General features: G+C 45.3%; 1 protein-coding gene and 1 long non-coding RNA gene across 6 annotated transcripts in view; one reads left to right on the forward strand and one right to left on the reverse strand.

The window, feature by feature from the left end:
* The window catches only part of LOC116054831 (poly(rC)-binding protein 4-like), a 74,570-nt gene that overhangs the window by 1,739 nt on the left and 50,331 nt on the right, over positions 1 to 22,500 (forward strand). For 4 of the 5 annotated variants that reach the window (XM_036002291.1, XM_031306553.2, XM_036002294.1 and 1 more), the window contains exons 3-4: positions 1,793 to 1,825; positions 19,361 to 19,477. In XM_036002291.1, coding sequence (XP_035858184.1) covers positions 1,793 to 1,825; positions 19,361 to 19,477 — 150 coding nt within the window. Of the gene's footprint in view, positions 1 to 1,792; positions 1,826 to 18,964; positions 19,019 to 19,360; positions 19,478 to 22,500 lie in introns of those variants that run through there. The other variant, XM_036002292.1, reaches the window with a different exon arrangement.
* Positions 11,953 to 12,103, reverse strand: LOC118495283. The gene is made up of 2 exons (XR_004897636.1): positions 12,070 to 12,103; positions 11,953 to 12,030 (listed from the first exon to the last, which is right to left on the reverse strand). It is a non-coding gene; the product is annotated as an uncharacterized LOC118495283 (long non-coding RNA).

Here is a 22,500-nt window from a genome sequence, read left to right on the forward strand (position 1 = left end):
ACACACACACAGACACACACACACACACACAGACACACACACACACACAGACAAAGACATACACACACACAAACAGACACACACAGACAGACAGACATATACACACACACACACACACACACACACACACAGAGACACATACACACACAGCCACACATACACACACAGACCCACAAATAGGCTACAATTACCACAGTTTTCCATCCTGTCTCTTTCTATGAGAGAGAGAGAGAGAGAGAGAGAGAGAGAGAGATCCGAGGAGAGGAGGATTGTGACCGGCACGTAGAAATACGTGTGCTGTATGAATGTCCAGGCAGACGCACGATCAGGCACGTATCTACACTACGCGGGCTATACACGACAATTACAGGCCCGGTGTGTTTACTCTGTTACACTGCAGAGAGAGACCCAAATCCTCTCTTTCCTTCTCTCATATATTACAGACAAAAGTCTGAATATCCGGCGATTCAAATGGCCAATCTACCAGAAGGGATTTTGCTGTAGAATATTCGAACACATTAAAGTGCAAATTATGGACTCTATGTAATAATCATTCAGTATCATTTCTGAGTAGATAACATGGAATCATTTCACTCTCATATGAGAAAACCCTCCCCATCTTCAGTCTACGGTTGGCTGAAATTGGCACGCCGCTCAAGATAACGTCCACTGTAATCCTGCTACAACGGAAATAAAGTTGTGAATTATGAATTAATAGTGTGTAAAATCTCCAGCCGGGCCTTGTCATTCCAATCTCTACTTACTGAAAAGGAGCCGCTCTCCCCAAGGACGCGAGTCAATTTCAGTGTGGACGTGTTAAATAAAGCCCCCGCAGGATTACTCCCCCGATACATCACAGCCATGTGAAGTGTCATAATGACCGTTGCCCTCGCAGCACATTCACTAACCCACGATGGGGGCTGATTTCCCTCCGCGTATATTTAGATTTCCGCCCTCCCCCGTCACTTCCAGTGTGTGGCCTGTTAGCTGGCAGTCTCTGACATTAAGACGGTAGGAAAATTACACGACTGTTCCACTTCCAGTTGGGCCGTGTCAGTCTGCAGTCGCCCCGCAGGAGCTGCTCTCCAGGGTTTCTTCTCAAATTAAACGAGGCTGGCAGGGCCGCCGCTCGCTAAAGCCCCACATCCTTTACTACAGTATAAGTACTAATACCACACTGTAAAAATACTCTGTTACCAGCTAAAGTCCTGCATTGAAAATGTTATTTCATTAAAAGTGCGTATCATCAGGAAAATGTAGTTCAAGTATTAAAAGTAAAGAACAATCCTTCCATTTTAGAAAGTGTCGACAGAAATGCGACAAAAGTCGAAACAAAAATGACCAAAAAAGAGAGAAATGTGTCAACAAACGGGTGACAAAAGAAAACAAAACGACAAAAGTGTAAAAAATGCGGGGGAAAAAGTAAAAAGCTTATGTTTGAGCCATGCATACTACTCGATACATGTCCTGCGTTCATCCTGAGATCACAAGTCATGTTAATGTGCTTCATGCATCCCTTTGTTGAGTTTAAAGAAACTGCACCCCCCCGCCCCCCCGACGCAGTCTTCTGACCATTTGTATAGCAATCCTGACCCTTTGATGCTACGGCAGGTTTTGATCTTCTGTCTCTCAGCTAACATCCCTCAGACTAATGTAATTACAATCTTTAATCTAAAATATGCATTGCATTGTGTAAAACATCTGTATTCAGTGACTTCATTTCAACACCTGTCAGGTGAGTGACAGTGTGCAGTGAAACGCCTTCAGCTCTGTGTTTCTCGTCTCTCCACAGAAAGGGGAAACGGTGAAGAGAATACGAGAAGAGGTAAGACGCCACCGCCCCGTCCGCCCCCATCCTGCTGATTCTCTCTCTCTCTGTCTCCTTCTCCTTCTCCTTCTCCCATCTCCTATTAATCCACAACCTTTCAGATGAAGCTCGCGTTAGCATCCTGCTAATTACATCATCAGAAAGCATTGCAACACTGCAAGGGCGTAGCAGGGTGTAGCAGGGCTTAGCATGGCATAGAGGAGGGTGTAGCAAGGTAGCAGGGCGTAACAGGGCGTTGAGCAGGGTGTAGCAGGGTGTATCCGTTTATCGCAAATAATGTCGTTATCGCGATAGTCAACGTTATCGCATGTTTTCCTGATCTTTATACACAATATAAAAAGCAATAGAAACATGTAGATTCCCGTCATTTCCACCTATTTAAAGCATGTAATGCTGGACTCGGTCGAGACCAACTAGAATATCTGGCGAGTCCAAGTGCAAAATACCAAGTCCAAAAGTCCAAGACAGTAGTCAAACATCTGGAGTCCGCTACTACAGCACTGCATAATAGTAGCAGTAAAGTCAGCTGTATTGACATGATGGTACGTTTTATATTTCTGCTGTAACTCGGCTCTACGTACTGTGAAAAGGTGCTTTCAGCAGATTTGAAAACGTGTCAGAAGAGTCAAAGCGCGTCCCTTTTGCATCTAGATTCCCGTCATTTCTGCCTGTTTTTAGAATGCCAGTAAATATCTGAAGGTGTGTTTTTGTGTTTCTGGCCGCCTGCTGTGAAGTTAGCCGTGTAAAAGTTTCCGTCTTCAGCCGTCTTTGCTGTCAGCTGAACTGTCAAACGGTTTCCACGACTCTGAGCTGCATACTACTCTCTACTGTTGTCTCTCTACATACTACTCTCTACTGTTGTCTCTCTACATACTACTCTCTACTGTTGTCTCTCTACATACTACTCTCTACTGTTGTCTCTCTACATACTACTCTCTACTGTTGTCTCTCTACATACTACTCTCTACTGTTGTCTCTCTACATCAGGGGTCACCAACACAGTGCCCGCGGGCACCAGGTAGCCCCTAAGGACCACATGAGTAGCCCTCAGGCCTGTTCTAAAAATGAAAATTGAATATTGATATTATCTGTTTCCCACCTTGTTAAGTCATTGTTGATAATTATTGATAATGAGAAATCATTAACATGATCAGTGTCTTCACATAGATGACTATCATTAATCATTAATAATCGTATATAACTAAAGGCAAACTGAGCAAATTTGTTATTTCAGAAGAGTGTATCAAACTGGTAGCCCTTCGTATGACTCAGTACCCATGAAGTAGCTCTCAGTTTCTAAAATGTTGGTGACCCCTGCTCTACATACTACTCTCTACTGTTGTCTCTCTACATACTACTCTCTACCGTTGTCTCTCTTCATGCTACTCTCTACTGTTGTCTCTCTACATACTACTCTCTGTCGTTGTCTCTCTACATACTACTCTCTACCGTTGTATCTGATGCTGACATCCACTGCCCAAGCGTCTGTATTTTAAGAGTTTGGAGTGAGAACTGGTTGGGTTTCACAGTCCACAGCATAGAACCAAACATGTTGCATGTAAAATCGCCCTAAAACCTTACAAATAAATATTCCAAATTGCATAATACAATATTGGCACATCTTTGTGTTTGTTTTTGTGTGAAAAGCACATTTGTCAGCTCTCCGCTGGATGTTTTACTCTCATTCTGGAGGCCCACCCCATTCGCCTAAACTCTGCTTGAACCACGTTCCAAGTTAACTTAAAATTCCCCCAAGGCACGAACGAAACCGGCACTCTCCCTTTCCCTCCCTCTCCCTCCCTCTTCTCTCCCTCTTCTCTCTCTGGAGTGTTGACTCATGTGCAGTCATCTTCAAGTCAGTTCTCTGAGGACACACTTTCTAAAATAATTCCTCCCTCCAGAATGTATTTGTGTCTTATTATTTAACATTTTTGCAGGCGAGCGGGGAACTAAATGGAGTACATTTAGGCTCATTAAAACACACCGGAGTATTGTTTTTCCTGTTGAAACGCACCGGCAGGAGTTCAGTGAGCCCCATTCCAGTTAAAGAAAAGCTGAATTTAATCTCTTCTCACGTATTTTGCAGCTTCATGCTGCCGCCGCAGCCACACCGAGGCTTTTATTTGGCCCGGCCGATGTTGCAGAGACTCAGGAGTGCTTCTGCAAAAATAACAACGAGGATTTGGTGACATACTGTAACAGCTCATCCTAGTTTCTCTGCTGTAGTATGAAGCAGCCAGTTAAAAGGCTTTACTTTTCACCTTTCATTTCAGTTATTTGCATTGTACAAATGGAACAAATGTTCCTGAAGATGACCTCTATTTATGTACAGTATTTTCTTGAATTTAAAGGATTAGTTCCCTTTTATAGAGGCAAGTGTACTTTACTACTACTAAAGAGTGCCACTTTGGAAGATAAACCTCTTGATTTGTTGACCGTTCAATGATCATATTAGGGTTGTTTCGCCCAGGTTTTTATGATCCCCTGCACGACTTAATCTAGCCTGGCTCCTCCCTCCTACGTACTTCCGCTCAATTTTCATTTCCCTTCAGTACTCTGTCTGGGTTTGTGGTATAGTCTTGGGTTTTCTCCAGCTAAATCTTTACCGGTCCAATCAGTGAACAGAGGGAGTGGCTGAGAACGATGACTTTGAGGTTGTGGGCTAGTTTGATTTGTAGTTCTGTAATGGCAGCGGAGAAAGATGCGAGCGAAGCCATTCGGTCCGTTGTGGCAACGCTGCCGAATATCCAGAAGTTAAAGCCCGAGCAAGAACAATCTTTGCTGAGTTTTGTTGGTGGCCATGATGTTGTGGCCCTCCTTCCCACGGGGTTCGGGAAAAGTTAGATTTTCCAGCTCGCTCCATTAGTGGTGAAGGAGTTGGCTAAGACTAACGCTAGCTATGCTAAGCCGATGTCACGACCAGACGTTAGCGATTGGTTATGGCAGATCCAGAGTGGCTCTGGGCAGATCCAATAGTTTTAAACTTCAACAGAGTACCCGCCTTCAAGGAAGTTAACACTTGTCAATGGAAAGTGGCCAAACTCTCTGTACAAATGAAATGGACCAGAGTCTGGTAGGACCAGGCTAGACTTTATCTTGTGTCCAGCAGAAACTATAACCGATTTGAGGCTAAACATTTTTTTAATGGACCCTAAAATGGTAAAATAAATGCATTCCTGCTCTCACGCACACTCAGCTGATTCTTTTCTCCATTCCTCTCTGACTTTCCTTCTTTTTTTCTGCGTATTTGGACAAGGACAATGTTGGCTTTACATTAACTCTCCGCTGGGAAACCGACATCTCATATCTGCTCTCTTTAAACGTACAGACAACTCTCTCTGGTATTCCCGTCAGGTGTCGCATATATTACTGAGCTAGTGATGTGTCTGTGCTCTGTCCTCAGAGGGATGAACGCAGAACATTTGAAGTTCTAGAGCCTTGTGTTTTAAGTATTTGTATGGGGCTGCAGAAAGAGAACTGATTTGCAAACAGAGGGTTGTGCCTGGAAGGGAAAGAGGAATTACTCGAGCAAACAACATCAGAGCTACAAGTTCTCTGATTCCAGCTTCTTAAATGTGAATATTTTCTAGTTTCTTTCACTGCTCCGGGACAGTAAACTGAATACCAACCACAAACCATCTTTATTTAATCTCAACTAGTTGTTTTGGTGTATAAACTTGACTGTCGTGATCAGTCATGACACATGCAGGAAAAGAATGTATAGAACAAAATAATAAGAAACCAGAAAATATCTACAAAACAAAATGACATTACACTATATTACAGAGCTAACATCTAAACCTTTGATGTAAATGTACAGCTACAATCTCGCAGTATCTTACTGTGTTAATGTTATATAGGATCATACTGTAGATGGCAATGCTTTCTGGAAGGAAATAATAATATTACAGCGCTATATGCCAATGTTACAGATTACAGGTGTTTACTGTTAATACCAATGCATCTTGGGAAAATAAAGGAAAAGGTGGGAGTTACACTGCAGCCAGTATATAACTGTAAATTTAAATAACACAGTAAGAAACAGAATTTACAGTAAAATACAGTATATGTACTGTAAATAAACAGTTTACTGGCGAAGCTGCTGCCAGTGTATTACTGTAAATTTACGGTGAAAAGTTTTACAATGTAGGTAGCTCACAAAGACAGCTCCCTCCTTCCTCCCTCCCTCCTCTCTCCCTCCTCTATTAGTAAAATGCTCCTAGGCTCGTGCACAGCGCGCGCACACTATGCTTCTAACACACACAGGGACGCACAGCAGCACACACACATGCAGAAGATTACAAATAAAAATATTACGGTGCAAATCCTCCATCATAACAGCAATGCTCCAAGGTCCAAACGCGCCTGGCTTTTAAAGGGAATGGGAGATGATCTCTGATTGGTTTATTGCATGTTACGCCCAAAACACACCTCTGATTAATGAAGACACTAAGTACAACCCTTTAGAACCATGCGCCCGGCGCACGGACCCTTTTTTCCGCCGTCAAACTAGCAAAAGTGGATTTGGACACGTCCTAAACGCACCTGCGCCAGGCGCTTAGATGGTTAAAATAAGGCCATATGAAGGAAAACAAATGTGTCTTACAACAAAAGAAAATACGATCTAAAACCTCATGATGTAACATTTTAGTGAAGGCGAGATTTAAGTTTCTTTGTGAGATACTCACGCCTGTCTGGCTCCATGTTTGGTCTGAACAGCAACTGAAACTCTTGACCTCGTCATGTTTGTTTTTTTTGCAGGCGTGCAGAAGTACCTAGTCAAGGGGCTACTGAGTGTACCCGCTTTCAATATTAAACTACTGAAACACAGCAAACTAACTGAAACCTCCTAAAACTAACCGAGGTGTCACCTCTACGGAGACATTTAGTGGGGGCGGAGATAGAGACGAGGCAAAGAAAACGGATTGTCTTAGCCAAGGTGTTTGTGTCTGACGGCGTAACTCACAGAGCAGGAAGCATGAATATTTAAACGGTTATTTGCCTCTCAAGGACACAGCACAACACTGGCTTTATACAGTCAGACTGGATGTGTGAGCTCCGTCTTCTCTCTCATTTCTCTCTTCTTTATTCCCCAACCTGTGCTCCCTCACTCACTGGGTATGCAAACTGGCAGATCAAACACACACACACACACACACACACACACACCCCCGATGTTCACTTTCCCTAATGAACTGCCTATAGAATCCAGTGTGTCAAGGCTATATTTTTGCACGATGCAAATGTTTTTGACAGACACACATACACACGGAGAGGACACTGCATGCCAGAAGTCACTTTTCATCGAGTCAATAAAAGCATTGAAGTCAGGTTGTAGCTCTTCATAACGGCTTTACACACTCAAACACACAGATATCTATACCTACAGGGTGTCTTTCTCTCTCTCTCACACACACGCACGCTCGCACGCACGCACGCACGCGCGCACGCTCGCACGCTCGCAGGCACACACACACACGCACACACACAGGCACACACACATACACACACACGCACCGTGGCAGCATGACTCCCTAATAAAGCAGAACAGAGCAGAGTAATCCAGTTAAGTGACATGGCTGTCCATCCTTCCTCCGCTCTAAATGAAGAGTAATGGAGACAACAGACCCACGCTGCAACAGCAAGACAGCGCACTGCTGCACATCTCACTCATTAGGGTGGGAGAAACAGGAGAGGGGGGATAGACAGATGGGGAGGAGAAAAGACTTGGAGTACAACAACAAGGAACAGCCAGTTTGAAATGAAATGGGAGCAAGGTAACCATCAGCCGTGAACCGGGCTATAATGTAACCCTACAGGACAAATGTTCTGCAGCAGTTAGAGTCCACTAAAAGTTCTGTTTCTGCTGCTGACAGACTCAGATTATTATTCTAAGTGTCTGACAACATTATGGAAAGGATCCCTACAGAGATAGACCTCTCTTTTCTGTTTAACCACAAACAGCTATGTGATCACTAGCGATAAACCCACCAGACTCCATTTAAAAAAACTGTACTTTTAGCGTGTATAGAGCCAACATATTTCCACGTGTAAATCGGTAAACTGTGTGTTTATTTCAATCACTTAGACACAAAAACATGGGACAATAGGGTCCAAGTTATTTGCGTGATGGAGGCGGGCGCGCCCAGCATGATGTAAACAAACCGAAACAAAAATACTTCTAATTGTCCCTGAAACAAACTGAGCACCCAGGAGGATATTAAAGGTTGTGCATATATATATAACAACTGTTTAGAAACGAAAGCTTCTTCTCCTCCTGGAAAACATTGTGGTATACGGCAGTACAATGTAGGCTACGTTGTATAGAATGTACGCATAAAAATGAGCCGTGCATCGTGGGTATTGAGTGCGGATCGGGCCGCATTTTTCTGTCCGAGCCCGGCCCGCGTCCGACAGAGCAGTAACCAAACCCGACAGTTAAAATCTCATATTTTTCTCATACTAATGACACATGTACGTTTGTAGGAAGGCATTCAGAAATGTCGACAGATGAAGTCATCAGCACACACGGGGCAACAAGCGCACGTTAACACAGGCGCGCACCTGCATAATAAGCTGTTTTAAATTTAAAATGTTCAATGCTGATGTGACCGAGCCCAACCCGAACCCCAACATCATTTCGAAATATCTGTCCGAACCCAACCCGGCCCGTCGGTTACCGCGGGGTCCCGATGGGCTCGGTTCGGGTATCCATCCTCTAGACTATATAGTGAGTTAAATTAACCGTGGATAATTGGAACACCGCTACAAAATGGCGAACACACACATATAGGGAACTATTCCAACACAGCTAATGTTAGTGTTTCAGCCCTTCGTTTTATTGTGGCGCCTCCGGTGGGCGTGGCTTTCAGTACGACGCAATGTGCTCTGTTTCTAAAAGGCAAACCTAGGCTGTCTCATTCCTCATACTTCCGTCAGGACACTGCTAATGGTCACTGACCACTTACTGCCGTGGTGCCCACTATTAGTATTAATATTATTTAGTATTGTCCCAAAAGGACCACTTACGTTAAAACACTTAAGAAATGACGAGCGGGATGAACGTGACGAACGCAACACATGTGAACGCGATTTTCCCGCTTGCCAAAAAAACGGGCTTTCCTGTATGCAAATGAGGAGCGGTTGGCTCGGCTCACCGCCTCTCAAATTCTGACGAAAATCTTTCAAACTGACCTTTGTCGTTCTGAAATGAAGACAGATTCAGCAACTGCACGGCCTATTTCTCTCTTAAAATGTTTTCAGAAACACGTTTCAGTGAACTATTTTCATAAAATATGAGATCGTATTACGAACGAGCCGCCGTTATGGTCGGTTTTGAAATTCTTGAGCAGCCAGACCCACGTGACGCGTTCGTCCAATCAGCTTTCCGGTCAAGGGCTCCGTTCAGCTTTGTAGTCAAGATGGCGCCCGTTTTTGTGCGAGTAGGATCCATCGTTCCACACTGAACTTTTTGACTGTTTTTTAGGGGGTCATCCTGGTACTTTCAGTGCATTGACTTTTTGCGTTATTTCCACTATATACTTAAAACTAAGTGTTTGAAGTGTGCAAATAGGCGGTTTGAGACACAGCCATGAACTTGAGAAGATCTAGTCCTCCTCAGAGAGGCTGAACAATTACACTCTGCTACTCTCATGTTTCAGCAAGGCAGAGAAAGGAACAGAAGAACATAGAGTAGGTGGAGGGACTTAGTAGAGACAGGAAGCAAGAGGAAGGATGAAGGGAAGGATAGAGGGAGGAGAAAGGGCGGGACGGTTGGAGAGGGTAATTGATACCGTAGGGGTTCAGCGTGAGGACCACAGGAAGGACAGAGGGTTATGGGAAATGATAGATGAAGGGATTGCGAGACAGTTAGACGGAGGAGTTGACGTATCGATGCATTAATGATAATGAGACTGATTAGAAAGGATAAAAGGCAGGGAGGTAGAGAGGAATGAGTGAGTGAGGCAGTGGTGGAGGGATGGATAATGATGGGGATGAAAGAAGAGAATAAGGAAACGTGTTGGGGGGGGGAGGAAGGAAAAGATGGATGGAAGGGCATAAGTGTGGTTAGAGGAAAGGATGAAAAGGGAAGCGTGATAGAAAGGGAGATGGATGGATGGATGGATAGATAGATAGATAGATAGATAGATAGAGACAAAAATAAACAGATTGCAGAGGAGAGGGAGACGGCAGCTAATGTATTTTTATTGAGATAATAGATGGTGAGAGAGCAGGAGAGAATTATTCCATCATTGTTTTATTACCACACACACACACACACACACACACACACACACACACACACACATATATACACGTACAGAGCATATTCGCTCTATTTCCATAACAATGAGCAGAGTCTGCAGTGTTTAGATGGTGATGTGAGGGACAGCAGCGGGTGGGTCTCACTAATACACGCTCCCAAAATGAAATACAAACACACACACGCAATCGCACACAACTTTAACCAGCACCCACCAACAAACTCGTATACGGTGCACAGATACTCTCATAAAACACTGTGCATGCACACCAACACCACAGAGAGCAGGTTTTAAAATGTCAAAATTTACATCCATTTACATTCTGAGCAGATAATAATAATTTAAAGGGCCACGCCGTGTTTTTCCGTAACATTTTGGGGACTTGAGAGATACAGATTTGAATCAGACTGAGGCTGTTTTCACACGTGAATCTCCGGATAATGTCTGAGGAAATCAGTTTCTCTTCCTCACACGTAGAACACAACAGGAGATTTCAGACGCATTCTCACTTTCTGGAAGAAATCCTCCGTTTGGTTTAGGCAAGGGGGGAGGGGGGCACCTGGGTAGTGTGTGCAGGACCAACATGGTCTCACGGCAGTTTGTGAAATGGTCGCGTTATTTTTAATCTATTGATTTGTGTACAGAGACACGTTTATCTCGTTTATTTCGTGGTGGTCAGCACGTAAGGGGAAGCATCTATACGGTGGTTGGGTTTAGGAAAAGAAGAACGGGGAAAGGACACGTCACATGCCGGGACACGATCCCCGGTCTCTGGGGGACGTCCACCACCCCGACCAACCTCCCAGCGTGGATTTTCGGCATTTCATACTACTCGCTACTGTAGATGCTTCCCATTGAAATACATTAGTTTAAAATACGTGCTCACCAACACGAAATAAACGACATGAACGTGTCCGTGTACACAAATCAAATAGATTAAATAACATGACCATTTCACCAACTGCCGTGAGACTGGGTTGGTAGGACGCAGGACATGACGCGTATTACACCTCGGTCTCTTAGCCCGGAGTTACAGATTTACATTTTTCAACAAAGTCCCGAAAAACAACTTTAACCGCCCAGAATTTCAATGCAAACCATCCCAAAATGAATATTTATTATATATAACAAAGCCAAAATGAAGGGACAAAATCAAAGCAGCAGAGAGAGCCTGATGTTTAATATGGTTTCATTTAATATAGTTTATGTACATGCATGCTGACATATCACACATGCACACAAAGGGTCCTATTTTAACCATCTAAGCGCACGGCGTGAAGCACCTGGTGCAGGTGCGTTTAGGGCCTGTACGAATCTACTTTTGCTAGTTTGACGGCGGAAAAAAGGGTCCGTGCGCCGGGTGCATGGTTCTAAAGGGTTGTACTTAGTGTCTTCATTAATCAGAGGGGTGTTTTGGGCGTAACATGCAATAAACCAATCAGAGATCATCTCCCATTCCCTTTAAAAGCCAGGCGCGTTTGGACCTTGGAGCATTGCTGTTATGATGGAGGATTTGCACCGTAATATTTTTATTTGTAATCTTCTGCATGTGTGTGTGCTGTTGTGCGTCCCTGTGTGTGTAACAAGCATAGTGTGTGCGTGCTGTGCACGAGCCTAGGAGCATTTTACTAATGCTCTGTTAAAATAACAATGAAATGCTGCGTTATTGACTTTAGACCAGGTTTTTGTTGATCTATAGAGAGCTGAAGTCCCGCCCCTTCCGGTGGACCTCATGGGACCTTAATTCAGGAAAAATATGAACGGTAGTGAACGGGGAGAGGCAAATTATTTTTTTGATCTTGTTTGAATTGAGCCATGGATTACAAATATGATGTTCGTCAATTGAAAAGATAATTTTTCAACCGAAGAAAGTCTCCGTTAGCCTAGGTTTGTCATATGACCACTTAGTTTAGTGTGAAACCGCTCAGTGAACTACATCTCTTGTCTCAGTGAACTACATCTCTCGTCTCAGTGAACTACATCTCTCGTCTCACACAGTTTACATCACCTAGCTTGATGCTCAACTTGCTCGCTAGCTAGCTAGCTTAGCTCTGTTCCACAACACCTGTAACGTTATCTTACCTGATGGGTTTTATCCAGTGAAGTGTTTTCAGCAGAGAAGCAAAAGAACCGACGAGATCCTCTGCTCATTAGAGTAACGTTACATCCCGGTACGATGCACACAGACATCGTAGCTTCAGCGAGACGTCATCCATGCGTAGGGTGATCAGACGTCCCGGTTTGACCGGGACAGTCCTGATTTTGAGTTGCTTGTCCCGAGTCCCGACAAAAGCCTGTCAAGATGCTAAAATGTCCCGGTACACACCAACCACTATGACATTGTCCCGGTTGTCAGCGATTACATAGCCGACGTGGTCTTATTATAGCCCGATCATTAACTAAACCCATGTAGAAAGGCTAACACAGCGTCCAGCGTATGATTTTAACAATGTGTGTGTGTGTGTGTGTGTATGTCAGTCAATCGTAGCGGTCTGCATAATCTGTGCATCCAGCGTTACAATGTAGGCTATATTTGTTAATATTGTTGCAATGCCTCTTCTTATCTGTCTTGTTTTAACCAGTCCCTCCAGGTCCGCTGGAAAGTCAGCGGACGAGCACTGGGTGGAAATTCTAAAACGTGAAAAAGCTTAACGTGGTTTAATGTATCTAAACAACGATCAATTATCACCACATTTCTCTCTCATATTGCTCTGGTTATGAGGAGCAATATGAGAGAGAAATTTGGTGATCACTGATCGTTGTTTAGGTACATAAAACCACGTTAAGCTATTTCACGTTAGGACTTATAAAGCCCATGAGAACCGTGGAGAGTCAACCCACAGCCGCTCCGCTGCCCTGCTGAAAATGTGAAACACACACTCGTCACACGGGCCAATTTTGCTGACACCTTTGCATAATTTCACAATAGGCTTTCAGCCAACAAATTAAAATTCGCTCCTCTAACAAATATACGGAATGGATGTTTCCAATAGGAAAGCTATCTTCTCTATCAAATGAGATGACGTGTGTGTGTGTGTGTGTGTGTGTGTGTGTGTGTGTGTGTGTGTGTGTGTGTGTGTGTGTGTGTGTTGTTGGTTAGAATAACACTGGTAACACTTTACGTTAAGGGTACATGAATTCATGCATGAATTAATTGATGTATTATTATGCATTATGTAATTAATGCAACAACTAAAGCATTAGGTATGCAGGCACATCATTATGAATTATGATTTATTAAGCATTATTATGATTATTTATTTTTCTGCAAAACAACGTCCTCATCACTGCGCAGATTCTGATTTGAACACAACTTGTGCATAATGATGTAGCCACCTTACCTAATGCTTTAGGTGATGTGTTGTTCATGCATGAGGTCATGAATGAGAGGCTATGAACTCATGTCAATTCCTTGTGATTCATACAATATAAAGGAATCAAGTAATGAAAAAATCATGAATTAATTCATGCTTGAATTCATAATTCATGTAGTGTTACCATAACTTTAGTTCAAGCCTGTGGCAGCAGTTCCAAATAATTAGTGCCATGCAATGAAAAATACCTTTTCACAAAGTTTTTCACAAGTTCAGTGGGTGCATTTTCCAAAAGAATGCTTTAATTCTGAAAAATAAAGTTGGTCCCACACAAAACTCACTCAATGTCTTTTAATAGCCTATTATTTCTTAGATATGTAGGCTACATACCAAGAAAATTCATGAATATTAACTGAGATACCCCATTATGTTGTGAGCAGTAGGCCTATGTGGGCTGTTGTTGTGTCTAATCTGTCTGTGTTTATGTCTGACCTGGGCTGGCACATGTTCACGTTAAAAAACGCGTGCGTGACCGAGCACTACGGTCACGCGCAAAGTGTCCCGGTTTTAGTTCTGGGAAATCTGGTCACCCTATCCATGCGACATTGAAGTGTGTAGTCCTTGTAATTACGTATTTTCACAGTCTTATACTTCAACAGTTTAACAATAAACTGAGACGAAGTCTTCGGTTGAAAAATGATCTTTTAAATTGACGAACATCATATTTGTAATCCATGGCTCAATTGAAATGGGGAAAAAAAATATATTTGCCTCTCCCCATTCACTCCCGTTCATATTTTTTTGAAAGATAGGTCCCATGGACCGGAAGTAGAAGGGCGTAACTTCGGCTGTCTATGGCGCGATCACTTCCCGCTGCCTCAAGATAGCAATACGCCCATACACATCAAACACCAATGGACACTAAATGCAAACTGACAAAATAAAACACACACAAAGATGCACCCAACAATGATTCTCTAAAACTAAAACTAGCATTTAAAGCAACACCAATGATATGAAACGCTCCCCACTTTCTGTCTCATAAATGGGCGTGGCCTCGTTTGAAAGTGTAGTGAACAGTGCAGTCACTCATACCTGTACCTAAATATAATAAAAAGCCATTGTACATACGCATGAGCTGTACACAGGCAGACAAGAAGAACACATCAAGGCCCACACACACACACACACACAAAGATGCACCGTTTAATATCAAAAATATCCTTGTTCTCTTCACAGTGTGTGTTCAGTGATAGAGAGATCAGCTGTGAGTGAAACAGACAAGGCTGATTGCTGCGAGACAGTGATTCACACACACACAGACACATACACACACACACACACACACACACACACACACACACACACACACACACACAGACACATACACACACGGAGCACTGAGTTCACCATCCAGAAAGGTTCTTTCTGAAGCAAAACAATCAACTCTTGTTAACGGCTCATTGTAACGGATCCGTCCACTTTATTGGTGATTTCTCTCCCATGTTGAGAACCGAGCTCATGTCAGACGTAACGTTAGCTTCCTGTCAGGATCCCACGTGTTCCCAGTCCTCCCGCTGATTCCTCACGTCTTTTCGTCTTCATAAATGCTCAGTGTTTCGGATCGACAGCTTATAAAAACTCAAGTTCTGGTTTCTACGTAATTGACGAGCATGCAGCTTGACACAATACAAGTCAACGGAGAACAGAGAGGTGTTTTCCCCTCCGGTGGGCGTGGCTTTCAGCGTATGACGCGATGCGCTCTGTCTCTTAATTTCCTTCTGGATAAATAAAGTATCTCTATGTCTCTCTAGTATCTCTCTATATCTTTATTTTGGCTTATAAAGCAAATGGAGTGCCATGTCAGCTTAGGCTACATTTACATCGCTACGTTTTGGTTTAAAAAGGAATATCTTCTGCTACGTTCCCCCCTCTCATTCCCCCTGCTCTGGTGTTTCCCCCTCTAGTTCCCCCTGCTCTTACGTTTCCCCCTCTCATTCCCCCTGCTCTGGTGTTTCCCCCTCTCATTCCCCCTGCTCTGGTGTTTCCCCCTCTCATTCCCCCTGCTCTGGCGTTTCCCCCTCTCATTCCCCCTGCTCTGGTGTTTTCCCCCTCTCATTCCCCCTGCTCTGGTTTTTTCCCCCTCTCATTCCCCCTGCTCTGGTGTTTCCCCCTCTCATTCCCCTTGCTCTGGCGTTTCCCCCTCTCATTCCCCCTGCTCTGGTGTTGGCCCCTCTCATTCCCCCTGCTCTGGCGTTTCCCCTGTCATTCCCCCTGCTCTGGCGTTTCCCCCTCTCATTCCCCCTGCTCTGGTGTTTCCCCCTCTCATTCCCCTTGCTCTGGCGTTTCCCCCTCTCATTCCCCTGCTCTGGTGTTTCCCCCTCTCATTCCCCTTGCTCTGGCGTTTCCCCCTCTCATTCCCCTTGCTCTGGCGTTTCCCCCTCTCATTCCCCTGCTCTGGTGTTTCCCCCTCTCATTCCCCTTGCTCTGGCGTTTCCCCCTCTCATTCCCCTTGCTCTGGTGTTTCCCCCTCTCATTCCCCCTGCTCTGGCGTTCTGAATCTGCGGGGTTGTGTTTCAGTCTCAACGTCTCCAAACGGAGACCTTTGACAACACCGACACTGACGCCAACGTTTCTCCTCCTGATTGGGTCTTATCGGTCACGGCGTCTCGTTCTCTGAGACTAAAGCTACTAACGTTACCATGGTAACTACCAGCAGTAGGCGGAGTCTCCACGCTGCCTCCTGTTTATGTCCAGTATACCAGAATGTTGATGAGATATGAGGTTTGGGCGTGTGTAAACAGAGATTAGTTCTTCTACTGGAGATAAAAACACTTCACTTCACAAATCACTTTGGGCTCAAAACTCAAACGCTTAAAAAACCAAAACATAGCAATGTAAAGAACTAGAACAGAGCAGGATTGTTATGCAGTAACACGTTTTAAGAGGCAGTGAGTTTTCTTCCACTAAAAAACAAACCCAGTGGAGTCAAAGCTCCACAGAGTCTGCACCATGTCTCTGAACTGATGGTCTGTGTTTATCTTCCTCTAACTCACACTTCAATTCCCTCCTGACACCCATCCTCTCTTCTCATCCTCGTACAGTTATTACTGCGCCTTCTCTTCTATCTTCACCTTCTCTTCTTATCTCAAATATTTGCGCCCCTTTCCTCGCTTTTCCATTCCTGCCCTTCCTCCTCTTCCTTTTATTAAATCTCTACCCGCAACCTTTTCCTCTCCTCTCATTTCCTGGACTTAAATCCCATCGTTCCTCCATCCTCCAAATCATCTTAATCTTTGTCTCCCTAATCTCCCGCAATATTCTCGCCTATACCTTTTCTTAGGGCTGTGCAATTAATGCAAATTGTAATTACAAAAAAGATTATTTTGCATGTTACGTTTTGGTTAACCCTTCCTTTTGCAGCCCCTTAATTACCAAGTATTTACCTGTTAATTACATGGTAATTACATAATTAGGTAACTACCACTGATAATAAGTAGGAAATTACAGAGAAACTACAGCCGTAGTACGAGGTAAAACTTAGTAGTATTACTCAATGCAACAAAGTACTGTGTGTGTGTGAGTGTGTGTGTGTGTGTGTGTGTGTGTGCGCGTCAGGGCTGTAGTCAAGTCCACCTTTGTTGAGTCCAAGACAAGTCCAAGACCAGGTCTAGTCGAGACCAAATGAGAGACAGTCAATACCGAGACAGGAAAAAAAAGAATCCTCTTCAAGACCACTCACTTACCTGTAAATTCATAATTGATGTGATGTGAGCCACATTCAGGGCCCTATCTTGCACCCGGCGCAGCGCAGCCCAAAGCCTGACGCAAGTGTCTTTGCTAGTTTAAGACGGACGCAGTTGCCAGTTTCCCGTCCAGCGTCCACGTTGTTTAAATAGAAAATGCACCTGCGCCCATCTGTGGCCCATGGGCGTGCTGGTCTTACAGGGAGGTGTGTTCAGGTGCATTCTGGGTGTGCTGGTCTTACAGGGAGGTGTGTCCAGGTGCATTCTGGGTGTGCTGGTCTTACAGGGAGGTGTGTCCAGGTGCATTCTGGGCGTGCTGGTCTTACAGGGAGGTGTGTTCAGGTGCATTCTGGGTGTGCTGGTCTTACAGGGAGGTGTGTTCAGGTGCATTCTGGGCGTGCTGGTCTTACAGGGCGGTGTGTTCAGGTGCATTCTGGGCGTGCTGGTCTTACAGTTAGGTGTGTTCAGGTGCATTCTGGGCGTGCTGGTCTTACAGGGAGGTGTGTTCAGGTGCATTCTGGGCGTGCTGGTCTTACAGGGCGGTGTGTTCAGGTGCATTCTGGGCGTGCTGGTCTTACAGTTAGGTGTGTTCAGGTGCATTCTGGGCGTGCTGGTCTTACAGGGAGGTGTGTTCAGGTGCATTCAGGAGTATTGCTGTCTTGAGGCAGTGGGAAGTGGGATCACACCATTGACCAACAAAAACCTGGTCTAAAGTCAATAACGCAGCATTTCATTGTTATTTTAACAGAGCATTAGTAAAATGCTCCTAGGCTCGTGCGCGGCACGCGCGCATTATGCTTGTTACACACACAGGGACGCACAGCAGCACACACACATGCAGAAGATTACAAATAAAAATATTAGGGTGCAAATCCTCCATCATAATAGCAATGCTCCAAGGTCCAAACGCACCTGGCTTTTAAAGGGAAAGGGAGATGAACTCTGATTGGTTGATTGCATGTTGGACAGGTTGGACAGTTCTTCATAAGTACTGAAGTACTGGGAATGTTGTAGATGTGTTCACAATTTACTCAGTACGTAAGCGTGTGTGTGTGTGTGTGTGTGTGTGTGTGTGTGTGTGTGGAAGGGAAATGTCAGAGTTGAAGGTGTTTTCACTGTTGATTTGTTTCTCTGTTTTTTAACTTCAATAAATGCAACATCTTTTCCAGTAGTATATGAGTAATCATGTTTAGTAATCACGATTTTTTCCTACATAATCGAGCAGCCTCCCCCCCCAGCCTCTTTCTTCCTCTCCTCCTTTCAAAGAAACTTTGATTTACTATTATAATAACTTTATTTGATACATCGCACCTTTAACAGTCACAAAGTGCTTCACCTGATACAATTCCTTCCTTCCTTCTTTACTTCCATCTTTCCTTCCTCCCTCCCTTCCTTCCTTCATCCCTCCCTTCCTCCCTTACTTCCTTCCTACTTTCCTTCTTCCCTTCCTTCCTCCTTCCCTCCTTCCTTCCTTTCTTCCTTCCTTCTTTACTTCCCTCTTTCCTTCCTTCCTTCCTTCCTTCCGCCCTTCCTTTCCCTTTCTTCCTTTCCTTCTTCCTTCCTTCCTCCCTTCTCTCCTCCCTCTTCCAGCCTTTCTTCCTTCTCTCATCCCTCTTCCTTCCTTCCTTCCTTCCTTCTCTCCTCCCTTCAGCCTCCCTTCTTTCTCTCCTCCCTCTTCCAGCCTTCCTTCCTTCTCTCCTCTCTCTTCCAGCCTTCCTTCCTTCCTTCCTTCTCTCCTCCCTGCAGCCTCCCTTCTTTCTCTCCTCCCTGCAGCCTTCCTTCCTTCTCTCCTCCCTCTTCCAGCCTTCCTTCCTTCTCTCCTCCCTCTTCCAGCCTTCCTGGTAATCCCTCTCTCCTGCATCACAGGTGAATCTCGTTTAGCGAGCGGTGGGGAACTTGGTAGCGTAAATGGTTCTCCTTCTATCTCTCTTGTCCCACATGTCCCTTCCCCCCACTAATGTGTTTTCTCTCTCCCATGTTCCTCCCATCCCCTCCCTGTCTATCACCCTCCATCTTCTCCCCATCCTCTCCTCCACTTTGCTCCGCACTCGGTTCCCTTTCCTTCCCCGGTGTTTTTCCTCATTTCCTCTCCCTTGCATTCTCCCCTCATCCCTTTTCTACCTCTTCCTCCCTTCCTCCTGTTCCCCGGAAATAATTTCCCACAATCCCTTTCCCTCCCTTGTCCCTCCTTTGTTCCTCGCCCCACAGAGCACTGCGAGGATCAACATCTCGGAGGGCTCGTGTCCGGAGAGGATCATCACCATCACGGGCCAGACGGACTGCGTGTTCAGAGCCTTCACCATGATCACCTTCAAACTGGAGGAGGTAGATACACACACACACACACACAGACACACACACGCACAGACACACACACACGCACAGACACACACACGCACAGACACACACACACGCACAGACACACACACGCACAGACACACAGACACACACACGCACAGACACACACACACACACACACACACACACACACACACACACAAATGCACACACACACACACACACACACACACACACACACACACACACATGCACACACACACACGCACACACATGCGCACACAGACACACACACACACACACGCACACACACACACACACACACACACACACTGCTCTGAGTGAAGTGCCTGACCTTTACTTCCTCTACAACATGGCTGCTGTCTAATGTTGTTCTCTGACCTCTCACACACTCATATACAAACACCAGCGCTGGAAGAAGTATTCAGATCCTTTAACTTCAGTTGAAGTACTAATACCACACTGTAAAAATACTCTGTTACAGTAAAAGTCCTGCGTTGAAAATGTTCCTTCAGTAAAAGAGTAAGTATCATCAGGAGAATGTGAAGAGTCAGGAGGATGAGAAAGACTGGAAGAGATAGAGAGGGGGGGGCTGTATAAAGACTGGAAGAGATAGAGAGGGGGGGGCTGTATAAAGACTGGAAGAGATAGGGGGGGGGGCTGTATAAAGACTGGAAGAGATGGGGGGGGGCTGTATAAAGACTGGAAGAGATGGGGGGGGGCTGTATAAAGACTGGAAGAGATAGAGGGGGGGGGGCTGTATAAAGACTGGAAGAGATAGAGAGGGGGGGGCTGTATAAAGACTGGAAGAGATGGAGAGGGGGGGGGCTGTATAAAGACTGGAAGAGATAGAGAGAGGGGGGCTGTATAAAGACTGGAAGAGATAGAGAGGGGGGGGCTGTATAAAGACTGGAAGAGATAGAGAGGGGGGGGGCTGTATAAAGACTGGAAGAGATAGAGAGGGGGGGGCTGTATAAAGACTGGAAGAGATAGGGGGGGGGCTGTATAAAGACTGGAAGAGATAGAGGGGGGGGGCTGTATAAAGAGTGGAAGAGATGGGGGGGGGGGGGCTGTATAAAGACTGGAAGAGATAGGGGGGGGGCTGTATAAAGACTGGAAGAGATAGAGGGGGGGGGCTGTATAAAGACTGGAAGAGATAGGGGGGGGGGGGGCTGTATAAAGACTGGAAGAGATAGAGAGGGGGGGGCTGTATAAAGACTGGAAGAGATAGGGGGGGGGCTGTATAAAGACTGGAAGAGATAGGGGGGGGGGCTGTATAAAGACTGGAAGAGATAGAGAGGGGGGGGGCTGTATAAAGACTGGAAGAGATAGAGAGGGGGGGGGGCTGTATAAAGACTGGAAGAGATAGAGAGAGGGGGGCTGTATAAAGACTTAAAGAGATAAAGAGATGAGGAGAGGGGGGACTGTATAAAGACTGGAAGAGATAGAGAGATGAGGAGAGGGGGGGGGCTGTATAAAGATTTAAAGAGATAGAGAGATGAGGAGAGGGGGGGGGCTGTATAAAGATTTAAAGAGATAAAGAGATGAGGAGAGGGGGGACTGTATAAAGACTGGAAGAGATAGAGAGGGGGGGGGCTGTATAAAGACTGGAAGAGATAGAGAGGGGGGGCTGTATAAAGACTTAAAGAGATAAAGAGATGAGGAGAGGGGGGACTGTATAAAGACTGGAAGAGATAGAGAGATGAGGAGAGGGGGGGGGCTGTATAAAGATTTAAAGAGATAGAGAGATGAGGAGAGGGGGGGGCTGTATAAAGATTTAAAGAGATAAAGAGATGAGGAGAGGGGGGACTGTATAAAGACTTAAAGAGATAGAGAGATGAGGAGAGAGGGGGGGCTGTATAAAGCTAATGAGATTGAGAAAGAGAGATTATAAGAGTGGAGGGAAAGTGAGATGAAGGGATTAAATCCAAAAGACGGAGGATAGAGCATCAATGTTAATCATCCTGCTGACGTCTTCTTCATTCATTTAACCCTTCAATTCTTCTCAACTCCTCTCCTGCTCTTCTCTAGTTCATGTCATAGCAGGCCGAATATATTTGGGTTTTAAACTGTTGTCGGACAAAACAGGACATTTGAAGATGTCGCAGACTGTGTATATGTTTTCGTAGTATCGGTTTAAAAAGTGACGTTTTAGCACCGGTATCAGGAACAGTCCAAACGATACCCAACTAATTGTCAGTTCTGGCAGGCCAAGTAGTCAAGACGCTGCTAACCGCTATTGGCCAACAACACGGTCACGTCAGCTGAGCTGCAGCAGCTGATCTGCGTCAGCACATCAGCTGGTCAACTCCCCTCGCTGCTTAATGGCTACACTCAAACAGGACGCCCTACTTAAAGCTGCTTTACCCCCAATTTCCACCAACTGTGGAACGGCTGCGGATCCGCTCTGGAACGTCGGCGGAGTCATTAGGTTTCCATTAAAGTCAATGTGTGTATTTCCACTGACTGCAGAACGGCTGCAGAACGGGGCGTTCCGACTCCGTCCCAGCTCCGGCGGTCCACAGCCCTCCGGAGGAGATACGCAGAGCTTCTATTTTTGACGAATGCTAAAATGATGATGATAAAATACGCCGTGCTCACAGCGGATCATATTTCCCTGCACTACACCTTGGAAACGTCATAATGGGCGGAGACAGGCCTGAAGTCAAGTTTGTGGTTCTGTTTATAGAAACTACCTCCTGTTATATCACGCGATCATACATGAATTCGCGAGATCTCGTGGGTCCTCGGGACTTCAGCTGTCAGTCATGGCCGCAGCCGTTCCGCAACAAATCCGGACATAGTGGGTACTGACGGACGGCGGAGCACGGAGCCGACACGCAGTGGGGCCGATCCGCAGCCGTTCCGCAGTTGGTGGAAATTGGGGGTTAGTTTGCTCCTAACTGCTTGCTGCTCGCATCTGTGCTACCCACCTCCTCCCCTGCTCCACCTTGTTGTGTATAACGTGACATACGCTTCTATGTCATCGTTGCTGCTCTGTTCATATGGGGGAATAGTTTAGCTCTCCC

Source organism: Sander lucioperca, chromosome 6, assembly GCF_008315115.2.
Source record: "Sander lucioperca isolate FBNREF2018 chromosome 6, SLUC_FBN_1.2, whole genome shotgun sequence".
NCBI lineage: Eukaryota > Metazoa > Chordata > Actinopteri > Perciformes > Percidae > Sander > Sander lucioperca.